Genomic DNA, 15376 nt, shown 5'->3' on the forward strand with positions numbered 1-15376 from the left:
CTATTTATTTTCTCTGTAAGGCGTCTGAACTACTACAGCGCCATCCATCCTTCCAGTTTCTATTCAGATTCTTCTAATTCTGGTTTGAGGAAGGCGAGCCTGAATTAGATAATCATTGTCTGAATACACAAGAGTAATAAGTATTTTTTTTATGAAATAGAGTCTGTTAAAACTGTGTGAATTGAACAAATCAATAATTCATATCTTGAATGTTAAAAAAAAAAAATGTTGAATTTCTGACTCCTCACTGTGGTTTTGTGCAGAAAGTGACCCTGTATGAGACAATCCAGCAGCACTGGGTGTGTTTGATAACATGCTGTCATGGACATACTGTCAGTTCCGAGCGTGAGGAAAGACTCGTGCGGCCACTCGCCGCGTGGAGGGTTAAACCAGGAGCCGTCCGGTCGCCGCTCCAGCACAGCGCAGCCCTTGATGGGACCTCAGAGCTTCATCTGAAGGGTAGAGGAAGCATCATGGAGTCAATCCGACATAAACTCTCCTTCTGCTCCGTCACTCCCTGCTCTCATCTGCGTGCCCTGCATGCTAAAGAGACGCACCCCAGAGAATAGGCGATATTTCATCACCACAGGAGCGCCCGCACTAACTACAGATGCATATTTATACAGAGTCTGAGCACACCAGCTTCTCTTTAGGGCTGTTTTCTGCAACACGGCGCCGTGGTGCCATGAGTGATGAAGGCGGGGGACGTCTGATGGGATCGGATGAGATTTACAGCCCCGCTGAGCTGTAGAACAAGGCTTAAACACTTTTTTTTCCTCCCCAGCTCAGGTACTTTATGTCAGCTGCAGCACGGTGACAGTTCTGGAAATCAGACTTTGAAATTTATTTTGAAATTTATAGTTCTCTGCGACTTTTTATTTTCCACGTGAGCGTTGTGCTGCGGGTTTCTGACTGCCGTCTCGTCCCAGCAGCCCCTCTCCTGCTCGCTCTTTATCTCCGCCCGCTCTGCAGCAGATTGTGACAGGATTGTGAGATGAACGCTGACGTCTGGGAAGCAGCTTCATACTGGCAAAAGTAAGACGGGGAAGAGGAGGAGGAGGAGGAGGAGGGGGTGGGGGTCGGGGAGGAAGAGGCCGCGCCGAGGCAGATGTGCCGACTCAGCACTCTGGGTTCAGTGACGCAGAAAGCACAGCAGGGATGTGGACGGCGCGCTGGAAGCTGCTCAGGTGGATGAATTTATCACTGTCATCCTTCATCCACGCAGAGCGTTTTGTTTTTTGCCTTTTAACCCAACGAGGAACCACAAACAGTGGCTGCAGCCTTCCTTCTTCTGCAGCTGCTTCATTAAAGTTTGGAGCTGATCCAGGCTGGATAGAGACGAGGCTCGCCCTGGACAGGCCGTCCGTCCATCACATCCATTATCACTCTGTCCGGATCTACAACGTGAGAGAAACTGTGTACAAACCTTTCGAGGTCAGCTTCCACCTTGTAACAGCTGATCAGTTAAAGTGCCTTACCCTAATTGAGTGAACTGAAACAAACGAAATTAAGCCAAACTAAAGTAAATCAAACTTAAACTAATTCAAATTAAAACATCACTGGGAAATGCACGACATACTGCACTGATCAAACCGAAACTAAAGGATAATATTGAAGTAACTCTGATGAAATTAAAGTAAGCTACATTATAATCAACTGATGTAATGAGCTACAGTAAATTCATAAACGCTAACTGTAGTAAGCTAGCCATTCTGTACATTAAACTTAAAAAAGGAAACAGTCCAGAGTGTTAACTTCTAAACAACACGTGAACTAAACTCCAGACGAAGGCTGATCCTCCGCTGTTCCCACCTTCGACTCGCAGCAGCAGATCGAGTGGTGACAAATATTCCGCCGCTTCAAAGTGAAGAAGATGAGCGACTATTAAATCCGACGGATGTGTTCGCTGAGCGTTCACCGCTCAGCTTATGTGCATCCACTTAAAACAGCTTCTTTTTTTTCCAAGCAATGGCCTCGCTTTTCTGCGAACGTACGCGCAGAAGAGACGGAGAAAGACAGAGCAGATTAAGAGAAGACAGCGAGAGGCAATTCAAAGTGCAAGAAATGACGAGAATGCTTTAAAAGAAAGCGGCGGAGTGAGATGCGCTTGGAGGAACAGGGAAGCAATTTGTCCAGAAGATACATTAAAACAGTGATTGTGTCGAGCTGCTGCAACAACCAGTTGTTTGGATAATTTAGAGGATTGCAGCAACAAGCATCAGATCAGTTTCCTTTGTTGCCTTTTCCGAAGAGAAAATCACATGTAAATACTGTGTGTGGACTCAGAAGGTTCTTCTTCACTCTGCAAAGCGGTAATTGACAGGAAATTACAGAAAAGTATAAAGGATGGATGCGTTTTTTTTCCTTCCATTTTTCTGGAAAGCCTGAAAACTTTCAGACTGTTCATCTTCATGAAGCTAAACTTGAGAAGTGACGTGTGTAAATATCAAAATGTGTGGCTTTAAACCATCTGGGAGCACTAGATGTTACTGTGTGACAACAGAATGCTGCTACGACTGTATCTGACTGACAGAGCAGGTAAAATGTCACCAAAAGGTGCAACAGAATTGAAGCTAAGATTAAAAAAACTGCATCAGAAACGTAGAGGGATTAAAGAAAATCAGAGAAGCAGTGATTGATATGAAGAAAAAAATAGAACAGCAATCATGGTCTGAAAGTGCAAAACTTTGAGGAAGAAATACATTTGTTTTTCAAACCGGTGCAACTTTTAGATGTTTGTTTCCTCTTAATGAGCCATTTTCTGACAGATGCGACTTTTCATCTGGAAAATTGGGTCCACAGTAATCTGTGCTCTTTGCATTTAGATTTCATACTCTTTATTGATCCCCTCAGGGAAATTACTGTTCTTATCCCATCCTATCCACGGCAATGATCATAACACACATACACACACAAACTCTTGGAGCAGTGGAGCTGCTGGAGACTGGAAGTCGTGCTCATGAGACTCACAGCAGTAACCTGTCAGAGGTGAGATTCTTACCTTCGATTAGGTTTTTACCACCGCCACCAAACGTGTTCATATAAACATGCTAATCCAGGTTCCATCGATACTGATCCATCGATCTCGGAAGGAATCAATGTCAGCCGACAATGAGCAAAAGGCAGAGGACACCCTGAACACATCAGCCTTCCATCACAAGATGAACACGTACATGTACACACGAACAAGCAGTCGGCTATTACGCTATTGCACAAAGAAAAGTCCTCACAGAGAAAATATGCAAACTCAACATGGAGAAGATTCAAACTGGGGATATTCCCACTGTGAGGCAACAGTGCAAACCACTACACCTGCGTGCAGCCTCCATGAAAGACAGATATGTTTAAAACGCACAGTGAAGGAAGAGGATGGAAAAAGATGAAGGTGTGTAAACATGGGTGGATACATCAGATCAGGGTGCCTGCAGTTGTTTTTATGTTTTGTTTTGGGGCTATTGGCTGAGAACATGGGCGTAATTTCAGGTAATTAATTTGGGACAGTAAAATCTGGACTAGATAAAGGAATTTACTTTATGCAAACCTGCAGCAGTGAACCTGCCTAACATGTGGCTTCATATCATGTCTTATCTTATATTTCCACTTTTTTTTAATTTTTTTATTTTACCACTTCAGTTTCTGGAGGCATGTTTTCATTTAATGTAAATATTGCCCCAATATGAAATAGCTTCAGTGTTACAAAGAGTTTTTACTCATCTAGTAAAATATTTTAACACCTATTTAATTAACCAGCACGACATTTTGTTCAATTGTTCAGCGACGTAAAGCAGGTTTAGAGATTTCTCTTTGCTTTCAGGACCCTCACTTTGACCCCTGACCCCAGCTTCTCCACAGAAATGACTGGTCACCTGCTGACGTGCAAGAAACATGCTCGGCTAAGCGCTCTTCCACTTTTAATGTCCAGAAACAACTTTCAAATGGAGGCAAAACGCCAGCGAGATAATAAAATCTATAGGAGTATCAGACTGTTACGGAGCAGAGTGTAAGAGGCCAAAAGTCAATGAAGCTGTCAGATAAAGAGTGTCCTGTCAGTCAGTCGGTTTGGACGTGTTGATCTCCTGTCAAAGGGCAGAGTGTTGATCCTCCGAGCAAACACTGCGGTCAGCGGACTCCCGTCAGCTTATTGATCCTCCCGAGGGAACGTGCGCTAACGAAGACACGTCTGATCACAAGAGATCTGAAGAGCAAACAGCGGAGTACATTCACATCCAACAACCCAGCAACATCAGTCAAACAAGACTTGTTCAATATCAGCCACTCAGGGTTGATAGGATGCATGAGTGCAAACCACTGCTGCACTGCACAGCGTCTTGATGTACAAGCATGAATCCCAAACAGAGATTCTGAGTTAAATACAAATAAAAAAAGAAGACAGTGAAACTAATAATAATAGTAATAATATTCAGCTTTGTTTTACATTTAAAATATCAACCAAACTTCTCTGGGTTCTGCTCGGACTGGCCCGAGGTTGTCGCAGATGTAGATACACAGACTTAAAAAGCGAGCACGGTCGCCAACCTCAGCTTGAAAATCCAATATAAGGATAAAGAAGAGGAAGTCAAATCTAAATTAAGCTCCTATTGACTGTGAAGAAGTGATTTTCAGAGCAACTGGGGAAACCCGGAGATAAAGTCGGATCGATAATGTCAGTAAGCCCACATAAACTACTAGGAGTGAAGTTTTTTTTTTGGCAAATTCAGCAGCGGCCATATCCATTGTTTACATCTTTAACCTGTCTGACTGAGATTTTATTGAGAATAAGAGGCAGAAAAAGTGGAGAAATTTTGACGTCATGCTGCTGAAATGTAGTTTGCTGTAATGGGATTAGCGTCAGCAAACATCTGCGCTCGGTCGAAGCACTTAAAGAGTCTTTCTGTGTGAATTATATTACTATTAGAGAGTCGATGGGCTTCAACCCTGGATGCTAACGGGGATGAAAACACTGGCGAGGATCCAGCACCTTGACCTCAGCCGGCGGAGACGCGAGGAGGAGGGAGAGTAAAGACACGTGGCGTTGTGGTCCTGTGAGGGCCGCGCTGCGTCCTGACGTCCCGGAGAAGCAGGAAGGTGACCGAAGCCTCCGTGCTGTCGGGCCACGGCCACGCCGGCGAGGAGGAGGGAGCAGCCCAGCCCCAGCTTTGCAGGGATTTGTGCAAACTCAGTGAGAGCGCACACACAAGCCTTTTTTTTTTTTCCCCTCTTCCTCCTATCCTCCATGTAGCTGCTAAGCCTCCTGAACATTTTGTTGCCGCATGCAGTTCGAGGGCAAAAACTAGGACAAAATGTTGGTGAAATTAAAAGCGCAGATAAAGACGAGGATGAGGAGGAAACACATGGTGAATAATTCATTCAGTTCTCACAGGCTGTGCTTGGCATTTACTCAGGGCTAAATTACAGTTGTACCAAGACACACAAATGGAAGTGTTCTGTTAAGACTAAAGGACGGTCCTGCTGCAGTTTTGCTCTACATATGCCGTGAGGGCATTCGTGCACCAGGCTGAGCTCTTCTGCTGCTCTGCACAGGAGGAGGGAGTTCATCCCTGGAAGGCTGCAAAACAGAGAGCAGACTCATGATTTTTACAATGCTCCAGCAGCTCCCGCTCTTCATTTTGTAGTTCCAATCACTGCAATTCCATAGAAATGCAGCAAAAAACAAAGTGGGAAAAACAATCGTCCACGTCTCTCTCTGTCCATGAATTCTACCAAACTGGATCAATTAACGGAAATTATTTCAACATTTTCTGAAAGCACTGCCAAGGTACGTAGATAAACATGCAGGACGATGCTAATCCCACATTTTGAAGTAAAGCGCAGCTGTCAGCCTCCTTTTTCCCCGTGTTATGATTCATGTTTTATACATGTTTCTTGTTTGATGTTGTAAGTGTTAAATGCAGTATTTTGTCCTACATGCACTTTCAGTTTCAGCCAGTCTTCCTTGTAGTTCTGACACAAACCTCAGGTTGAATCCCGCTGCTGATCTCCGAGAATGACTCCTCCTAATAATGCAGGTTCAATTGAGAGGAATCGTTTTTCAGAAATAAAGAGGATCAATGATGACAGCTGACTGGAAACACGCCACATGGGAACAAACATCCTCAGAATTCAGAGAAAACTAAACTTTCTGGTTGACTGATTATACAGAGGTTGATGAAACGGTCAAATTACGAAGCAATTATCATCCATGGAACCATCAGTTATCTCAAACTGAATCAGGTCAGCAGGATTTGGTCGTTTGTCTTGGAAGACATTTCGTCCCTGATGAGTGAGGAGGGAAAACCTCTTCTGAGACATCTGATGAAGTGCCGTTGATCAGATGAGAATATGCAGACGCCACCTCCAGTAATGCTGATTGTTTTACTGCTTCCTCCTCGTTGTCAGCTGTTTATCATTTTCTCAGCACTCCCTGTGCACATTATTTTCTAGTTGGTCACATTCATGTACTTTGTAGCCTTCCAGCCGTTCATCCCATATTCTTTCAGCCGTTGTAGTTTATTCAGGGTTTTGATTTGTTGGATTTTGGATTACGCCTTTGAGCCGCTCCCTTTGTTCCTCCGCTGGTCGGACTGATTCCACATTAATCGACCTTTGCTTGTATGACTTCTAATAATCTCCTAAAACCTGATCTGACTCTGATACGAGCTTTCAGAAGCGCAGTCAACGCCCCCTGACAACAAAGAGCTCGGCAGCCGTTGGATTAGCTCCCCTTGCTTGGGAATCCACACTGTGGAGACATTCATTACGGCCCAATCAAACAGAATATGCACAGAGCAGAATGTGCACAGAGCAGAATGTGCACGGAGCAGAATGTGCACGGAGCAGAATGCGCACGCATCGGACTGAACTCTCATGAGATTTTTCATGAGTGAAACTAAAAAAATGCCAGCTGAATTAATCCGGGCGAAGGTAGAAAAATCAGGAAAAACACATTTCTGCTCTGCAAAATCTGTTTTGAAATGTATTTCTAATCCTTTCTTCAATAGTAAAACGCCTCAGCAGGCTGTAACAAAGCCCGAAAGTCACTCTGAAAGGAGAAAATGACTTTGGCTGAACTCACAGTAGGATCCAAACCTGTATGCAGCTGAAAACTGACCTCTCTTCAAATGTTTGGAACTTTCTGGTTCTGACCCTAAAGAAGCTCCTTGGCACAACATTTCCAATATTCCAGTCGATTCAGCCTGTGAGCGGCTGCAGGATGTTTGAACCCAGGATCTGCTGATATTCAGTGGGATTCTCTGTTTGTGAAATGCTGCTTGCTGCCATAAGCATTACACTGAATGTGTTCACTCCCAACATGGCAACACTGGAAAGGTTTTTTCACTGAACGCTCCCTCGTTATTTGATTTGTACCTTGACACGTGGACTTTATTAGACTTAAGTTTTGTTCTTCTCGATCGGTAGCTGCAGAGCCCAGATTGTGTCCACTGGGTAAATGGCATAAACCTTTTCAGCACATCGACTACAGCATTAGTGAAGTCCTTCAGCTATCACTGCATTAATGTTTTAATGCTGCAGCCTGTGAATGACTCAGTACACCATCTAGTGGCACAAACTCAAACTGCAACACTAATCTCCTGGCTTTGGTTGATATTTCGGCAACAAATCCCAACATCATCCTCCAAAACGACATCGGGACTATTGTCTCATCTCAAAAAAAAAAAACAAAAAAAAAAATCTGATGAAATGTTTCCCCTGTGATGGACCGGTGACCGGTCAGCTGGGATCGGCTCCGGCGCCCTGCAGCCCTGAGGAGGATAAATCACCGTAGAGGACGGATGGTTGAACAGAGAGCGTTATTCTGATGACTCCTCTATATCGGCTCCTTCTGCACCGATGCTGCACAGCGGACGTTACCGCAGCTCCGGCTCTCTTTACAGTCACGCGGGGGTCTTGTTTCCCGCTTACAACCATGCATTTTCTTCATTTTTCAGAAAGTTTCCATTGTTCTTACTGAACTTTTCTTGACCACCGCTATTCTTAATGCCATTCCAGACGGTTGAAATTACAAGCTGGAGGCACTTTAGTGTCTTTTTATAGCCTCCCCTGCTCAGTGGGCATCAATTAGCTTCATTTTCATAACCTCACTCACTTACTCAGAGGAGCTTGTGTTTTTGCATGAATGTTTGAGGAGGTGGAGAGTTTAACAACGTTGAAATATTCATCGGACTATTACGATGGCCAATTTCTACCTGCTTCACAAGTCAGAGTCAAACAAAGTAGAACTGAGCAATTAACACAGCTTAATACATGTCATTTTAAATAGATAGTGTTTGCCAAAGGAAATTCGCAGCTATGTTATTATAAAAAATCAGAAAGACATTTAACTGAAACTTTTCTACATAACTGTATTTAAAATTAAGATTACTGATCCAAGCAGGATGCGGTTTGTGATGAAACCAGTTAAAAGGGAAACCAGTAGAAAGTGATAGCTCCATTTGATATATAAAAATAGATTTTTAAAATGCAATGCTCACTTGTTTTGGGGGGAGTGTTTGATTTATTTAGGTTTCAAACTATATTTTAATTCAGCAAACGAACGAAAACCTGCTAAAAGAACAAACGCTGGATTCATTACTCCGTGAAATCTGGAAATATAAAAACGACAAGTGACTTTTTGAAGGACATCTTTGGTGGCAACTGGAGTTCTTGGATGAATAAATGTTCTTCTCACAAACATGTCAGTCAGTCTTCATTTCCCCTGAGGTCGAGTCCTCCGCTCTGCTCTGTGGTCACATCGTTTAGCCTGATTTTCTCCTTGCATGTTTTCTGTGGATGTGGCTAAGCAGACTTTCTATGTACGAGCTGAAACTAGTCTTGTTGTTCATGAAGCCAGACTGCGACGAAGAAATGATTCAAACTGAGTAAATCTGGATGGAGACAGCTGTGAAGAATGATCAGTGACTGAAGAGTCGCAGCTTGAAAGAGAAGGTTTACAGTAAAGGAGACATCAGAGTAGCAGTGTCAAAAGTAAGGCCTGTGGCCCAAAACCGGTCCATAACAGGCTCTAATCCAGCTCGGTAAACCACCAAGCAACTGATTCGAAAAGAAAAGGTTGATTTTGTTTTCGTCCCGCCCCCACTTACATATTTTCTTGCGGGTAGCGTTTTGTCCACCATGCAACACTAAGACCCCAGCTGAGATATTGGTTAAAACTGACTATATGTTGAGATTTGTAATTTTCAGTGGTCATATTGGGGAAAAAATAAAATTTTCATCATGTCTCTTTGTCAAAACAAGAAGAAATTTTAGTTTCAATTTAAAGGTTATTATTCTACCGGTCCGGCCTTCAGCAGATGAAACTGTGCTGAATGTTTCCCCTGAACTGCATCAGAGGCTCAGCACATGTTGGACAGTTTAGAGGGAAAGCCAGTTTCTGTTGCAATGATGGAGACAGAAGACAGAGAGCACTGGAAGAAGATAATCCGCTGTAGCAGTTTTGGTCCTCGGCTCATCGGTTTACCACTTTAAAAACTTATAAAATGTCCACAAGTGTCATACGCTTAAAATCACTACTACAACATCAATTTATTTATACTTTTCCAAAGTTTTTTTGCAGCAATTTCACGTCAAAAGGCAAACAAATGTAATGTTGCTCTGACACTCCCTGTTTCTCGCTGTCTGTCTGCGATAACAGACAATTTCATCCATATGAAGAAAAGACCTGTGAAAGAATCCGGCCCACATCGGAGCCTTCATAGCTGGTGTCACATGCATTTTCTATGTAGTGTCTGCAGATAAATCCTGAGAGAGTCGCCCCCTCCGCTCGCCGTTAAAAACACGAAGCCGGCGAGAGAAACAGCAGCACTTCAAACCCTCTCATTTACTGAGGATACTTCCAGCCTTTTGTCTGTCTGAAGCTGAATAATAATCAGGGCCCTGGAACTCTTTAACAGTAATATGCTCTTATCAACACAGTATTAAGCCCACGGATACTTCGGAACAAAGTGCATTATTTATAAAAGGGTGCTCTTGTGCAAAGAGGGGGCGAAGAACATCAGTAAAGACAACAACAATCCACTGCAGCACATTTCAATGTTTATCTCCTCAAAAAACAAGACTGATTCTAAACCTCACTCATGGATTCTTGCACCACATTGTAATTATGAAACAGCTGTCAAGAAGCAAGCATGGAGCAGCACAGATAAATTACTGATGTGTTTCCATTATTAGCTCAACAAGGCGCTGTCTAAACTGGGATTCCTCCTAATAATGCTTTCTTTGAAAACTCCAGACACTCCTCCCTCCAGGTGGTAATGAGCAGAAACACAGGACGCTGAAATTGGCGTGACAAAGTTAACGTGAAGGGATGCAACCTTAAAGGAGGTTTTATTTTTGATATCTGCCCGGGCTCTCCTCATTATCCTTCATAACGCCGTGTGAAGAATCACTTTGCATTTATGGAGGAGAGGAGGCTTCAAAGGCATCCACTAAGTTCTCGCAGCACGGCTCCGCGGAGGAGGGAGGAGGGATACGGGGGCCAGATGAGGGAGGATGCTGCTGACACTTTCGTTCGGGAGACCCATCACTCTCTCCTCTCCTTCCTCCTCTTCGGGGGGGAAATATGTATTCTGACCGTGTGCATTACATAATAAGATATCAGTTGAGTGTGGTTGGTTTGCGGCTCCGCCGGCTTGTGTTCGATGTGCCGACGCCCCTGAAAAATCCTGATAGAATCACTTCTCAATAATTCAGCGGTCAGTCTGAGCTCTGAAAGCCTGGCTGATCGTGTCTCAGCCTGTTAGCCTCAACCTGGATGACACTCCGCACCTGCATTATGAATACACCACAACTCCGACCTTTGTTCCCAGAGCCACGCCTGGGAATGAAAACAGCCACTTACGCCGATTTAGACTTCAACAAATCTCTGAAACAGTGCAGAAAACAAAAAGTCCACAACCTAAGCGAAGTTCAAGTCCCTTTAGAGTGCTATTGTTGCAGAAAATTCACGCTCGGAGCTAAAGCGCAGCCCTGAGTTCATCCTGACTGCCGTCTGGACGGGGACGTGCTTTTCCTCCATCGCCTGCCTCCAGCCTGCTCCCCAGAAACTTCTTACACCGACATCAGAAATCACAAACACTGAAAAACAAACACCACAGCATGTTGCTGCTCTCTAAACTCTCCCCTTCACAGCAGAACATGAAGGTTTTTTAACTCCTGATGGATTGGGATCATTTGAAATGACGGGAGGACAGGAGGGTGGAGTGAGGGTGGAGGACATGCAGGTGGAACTGGGGTAACTCACTGGCTTGCATGAGCTGTCCCTGGCGTCCGAACACCTGGGAGAAGGTGGCATGGCTGCAGGTGAGAGTGTCCTCCATGGCCGCCACGCTGAGGAGCAGCAGAGGGGAGAGCGATGAGGGAAGGTCAGCAAGACTGGGAAATGTTAGGACAGAGGTAAAGAGAGAGAGAGAGAGAGAGAGAGAGGGATGAAGAGGGAGGCTTGCCTCCAGTTGTGGAAGCTGGTGTGTGATCTCTGCTGCTGCCCGCTCTCCTCCAGTCCGGTCCTGATGCTGCTGCTGCTGCTGCTGCTGCTGCTGAGGAGGAGAATGCAGCCTCTCGCCGCTCACTCCAATATGAGCTGCTCGCCGCACAGACGCTGGGAGGGGGGTGTGCCTGCTGCCTGCTGCCTGCCGCCTGTCAGCGTGCGAGCGTGCGCGCGCAGGGGAAAGTTCTCTGAACGTGCGCCCGCCGGAGCATTTTTACCGTGCGCGTGGAGCAGGTAGAGCCGGTCGCAGAGCCGCAGGCTGCCGGTCCTCTGCGGCTCCAGACAGGCTGGAAGGGAAGGAAGAGCCGGAGAAAGAGGAGGGAGGCAGGGGCTGAGCGCGGCGTCTACAGCAGGTAGAAGTCGGTGCTCCTTCCTCCTCCTCCTCCTCCTCTCAGAGTGTGTCCTCTGGGCATTCAGGCAGGCAGGACTGTTGGTGTTGTGATCAGTTTGAGTGTGCCCCCCTGTTCTCACTCCTCCCACCTCCTCCTCTCAGCCCTCATTTGCTGATCCTCAGCAGTAACATTTCTCCCTCCCTCACATCTCTTGCTCTCTCCACCCCACCCCATGCAAATCCCCTCGATCCATCTTAAAGCTCGGGCCGCTGCTGGGAAACAGATTCCAGCAAACTCGAGCGCTTCATCTTCCCCCAGTGCTGCGGAGGAGAGGAGAGGGGGGGGAACAGAAAAAAAAGAGGGATGAGAAAGTGGAGGAGCGGCATAGAAAGTGGAAAGTAGGGCTGGTACAGCTGGTAGTTTCCAGAGGCTTCATCTTGAAAAGGAATTGTAGAAAACTGCTGAGTATAAAATAAAAATTAGCCTCGACTCGCCCGAAAATAAACTCGTCTAAACTTCTGCTCGTCTTGCTGTGAAGCGCAGAAGCTGGAGAGGAGAAAAATCTGGTTTCCCGCATGTGTGAAAACACCTTCAATTCACTGCAGCGAGGAACAACACGGAGGTGGTGGAACAGACAATCATTAACAGCTCGGGACATTACCGGGTCCTGAAACGGCCTCCGGGCCTCCGAGGTGCAGTTGCATTGTAACCAATGTGCAGCAGTTGGCATGGAGACCTCCGCCACTGACAGACTAGTGATTCCAGCAGCCTGTAAACCAGCAGCAACACACTAGTTCTTCCACAGAAAAATAACAATACTGGAAAAAAAAAAAAAAAAGTTTGCCGGGAAACCTATTGTCATGGAGGCATCTGTCACTCCGGGGACCCGACCGCGAGGCTCACATCCTCACTTCACATCCTCCTGTTTTGAAAGGAAATGGCAGGAGCAGAGAGGGAAGGAGGGAAGGAGGCTGGATCGGCCGGCCAGCGTGAGCAGGTGCTCCTGCAAGTCAGAAAACACACAATGGACAGACAGAAAAGCCGATGTCAGCGTTTCAGACGCTGCAGAGGAGTCGGCTACGTTCGTACGAGAGGCGATGATTAAATATTTAGAGAAAATCTTGAAGACAGAAGCAAATAAACTGCATCGAGCTACGTGCAAACTTAACTTCAGATCCGTCTTCTGTCTGGCCTCATGAGACTCGGGGTCACGGGGTCTGCAGACGGGTGAAGGCCGGGTGCCAGACAAATACAGCACACACACACGCAGACAGCAGTTAGCTTAAAACACATGCAGAGGCAATTTAAGATATGACTCCCCTGCAAAACACACATGTAAACACAGGTAGAACATGCAGTCCTGATATCAAGTGTAACTGCTTGATTAAATATTTTTTATACAGAATGTCAAATACCTGCAAACCTTTTTCACTTTTTTTCCCCCATGACACCTCAGTTTCATTATGCAGCGAGTGATCATTTCGAACTTCTACAGCTTAAAAAAAAAAAAAAAAGGCAGTGAATGAAAGAAGGGACAGAAAAAAAAACCCTGAAGACACAGAGTCACGTCTTTTAATTAAACTAAAAGGCAAAATTCCAATATGCTTCTCAGGGTGAATGTACTCATGGCTCAGCCTCGGCTGACTCCAGGATCTCCGTCGCTTCTCCAGGCTGCAGCTCGTCAGTCGCTGTGAATCTTCCCTCAAACCTTCTGTCCTTCCAGCTGACGTCTCATGGATCTGCTTTGATCCAGCACTCTCTGTTGATCCTTTTATCAATGATCTTCTGAGGCCTGTTCTTCTCTTTGCGGAGGCTTTTAGAAAACTGTTGCAGAACACTCAAACGTGTTTTAGTTCAGGGGCCACATGCAGTCCGGTTTGATCTCTGGACCGGATCATTGAAATACCAGCAGATCGTCTTCTGATTAGTGTAACTTTTTGTTTTAGGGCGAATAAGCATGAGAACATTATGAAAATGTTCGATTTGCTTTTCACAAGATCCAATGCAATGATTTTCAAATGTTGCACTCTGGAAAACTTTTTCAAAAAGTGATGCTTTCAGAGACTTGCAGCGCTGCTGTTGTTGCTCTTTTGTCAGATCAGGAGTGACGGAGAGCAGGAGCTGATACCAGCCGTCATCTGACAGAAGGCCCCGGACAGATCAGACGTTTATCAAAGACACACTGTGGGAGGAAACAACAGGACCTGGAGAACAAGCCTGAAATGAGGAATCAAACCGTGGTATTCTCAGCTTGAGGTGAGAATGCTAACCACTACACCACCTGCATGCATGACTGCAGAATGTTGAGGTCAAACATAACGCTGGCATTTATTTCACAAACAGTGAAAAGACTCCAAACACGACTTCATTTCAAAGTCTGAGCGGTGAATGCCCAACAGAAAGCATCGTCTTCACATTTAATGTTATTCCCTTCGAACAGGAAACAGGGTCAGACTGGATCTTCTCCAGAAGCCTCGATGCTGTCATGTGTGTGCGGCTGTGCATCTCTGGCTTCTTTCCACACAGACGAAACCTGATCAGCTTCACACAGTAAGACTATTTATATCCATGACAGACCATCATTAAAACAAAAAAGTTTATCTGACTCGACTATCTGCTCACATGCATTTAGTTTTTTTTAACCTTTATTAATAGGTGTAGAATTGTTAAAATTGTGTATTCATGAAGAGCTTCTGCGCCTTTTTACAAAATAAGTGCATCCCTTCAGCATCTGTCATTTCTTCAATGCTACAATGTGTTTTTGATGTTATAGAACAGAATTAAAAGACTAAATCAACCATAGCAAACCTGCAGCGTTCCGAGCCGTTGTCTTCCCGTGAGCAACTCTCCTGTGAGGACCGAGTATTTATAATAAAAGTCATCTTTTCAGCGGCGCTCTCATCGGTGTGACACTCGGCGCCCGGCCGCTGGATCTGCTGACGTCCGTGTCAGCATGTTGTTCGATCCGTCCCGCACCTCCGTCTCCACTGAAATATCTGTACGGACGTTTATGCCTCCCTCAGGAGGAACTGCAGCGCTCAGCTCTTTCACTGAAGAGGGAACATTTCTACTTCTGTTCGGATACAAACCCAAAAAAACTTTTAAATCACTCCAGACACTAATGGCCACCTTATCATTATCTACTGTGACTCCAGGCTTATTTTTTTGGGAGAATTAGACCCTCTGAGGCCAGTTTGTTGTCATTGCTTGTAAAATCAACTTCATAGATTGAGTATGAAGCTTCAAAACCTCCAAACGAGCCTGGGACTTTCCCCACTGACATCAGCGATGAAACTATTCGTTTAGCGTTGATGATTTCGCATCAGCGACCCACTTGGACCACCTGCAGGACCAACAGGTCTGCAGACAGAGACAGACGACGTGGGAGTCTGTATGAAGCCAGTCTCACTCACCCTCATCACCTCTGCAGGAAAACAGAGCAGTGGTTGTTCTTCCTGTCCACCATCTTCACTGCCTAGCACCCTGGAGCAAGCTGCAGCCCGCCGAGCGCTCTGCAGAGAGAGCAACTGGCTGCCATCTTCCA

General features: G+C 45.4%; 1 protein-coding gene across 2 annotated transcripts in view; it reads right to left on the reverse strand.

Annotated features, from left to right (window-relative positions):
• The window catches only part of kaznb (kazrin, periplakin interacting protein b), a 159120-nt gene extending 147580 nt beyond the window's left edge, over positions 1–11540 (reverse strand). Inside the window, exons 1-2 of one of the 2 annotated variants that reach the window (XM_030091512.1) lie at positions 11459–11540; positions 11258–11358 (exon numbers count right to left, since the gene is read on the reverse strand). In XM_030091512.1, coding sequence (XP_029947372.1) covers positions 11258–11333 — 76 coding nt within the window. In that variant the 5' untranslated portion in view covers positions 11334–11358; positions 11459–11540. The remainder of the gene's footprint in view (positions 1–11257; positions 11359–11458) is intronic. The other variant, XM_030091514.1, reaches the window with a different exon arrangement.
• Between the last annotated feature and the right edge of the window lie 3836 nt (positions 11541–15376).

Source organism: Salarias fasciatus, chromosome 5 (assembly GCF_902148845.1).
Source record: "Salarias fasciatus chromosome 5, fSalaFa1.1, whole genome shotgun sequence".
Lineage (NCBI taxonomy): Eukaryota > Metazoa > Chordata > Actinopteri > Blenniiformes > Blenniidae > Salarias > Salarias fasciatus.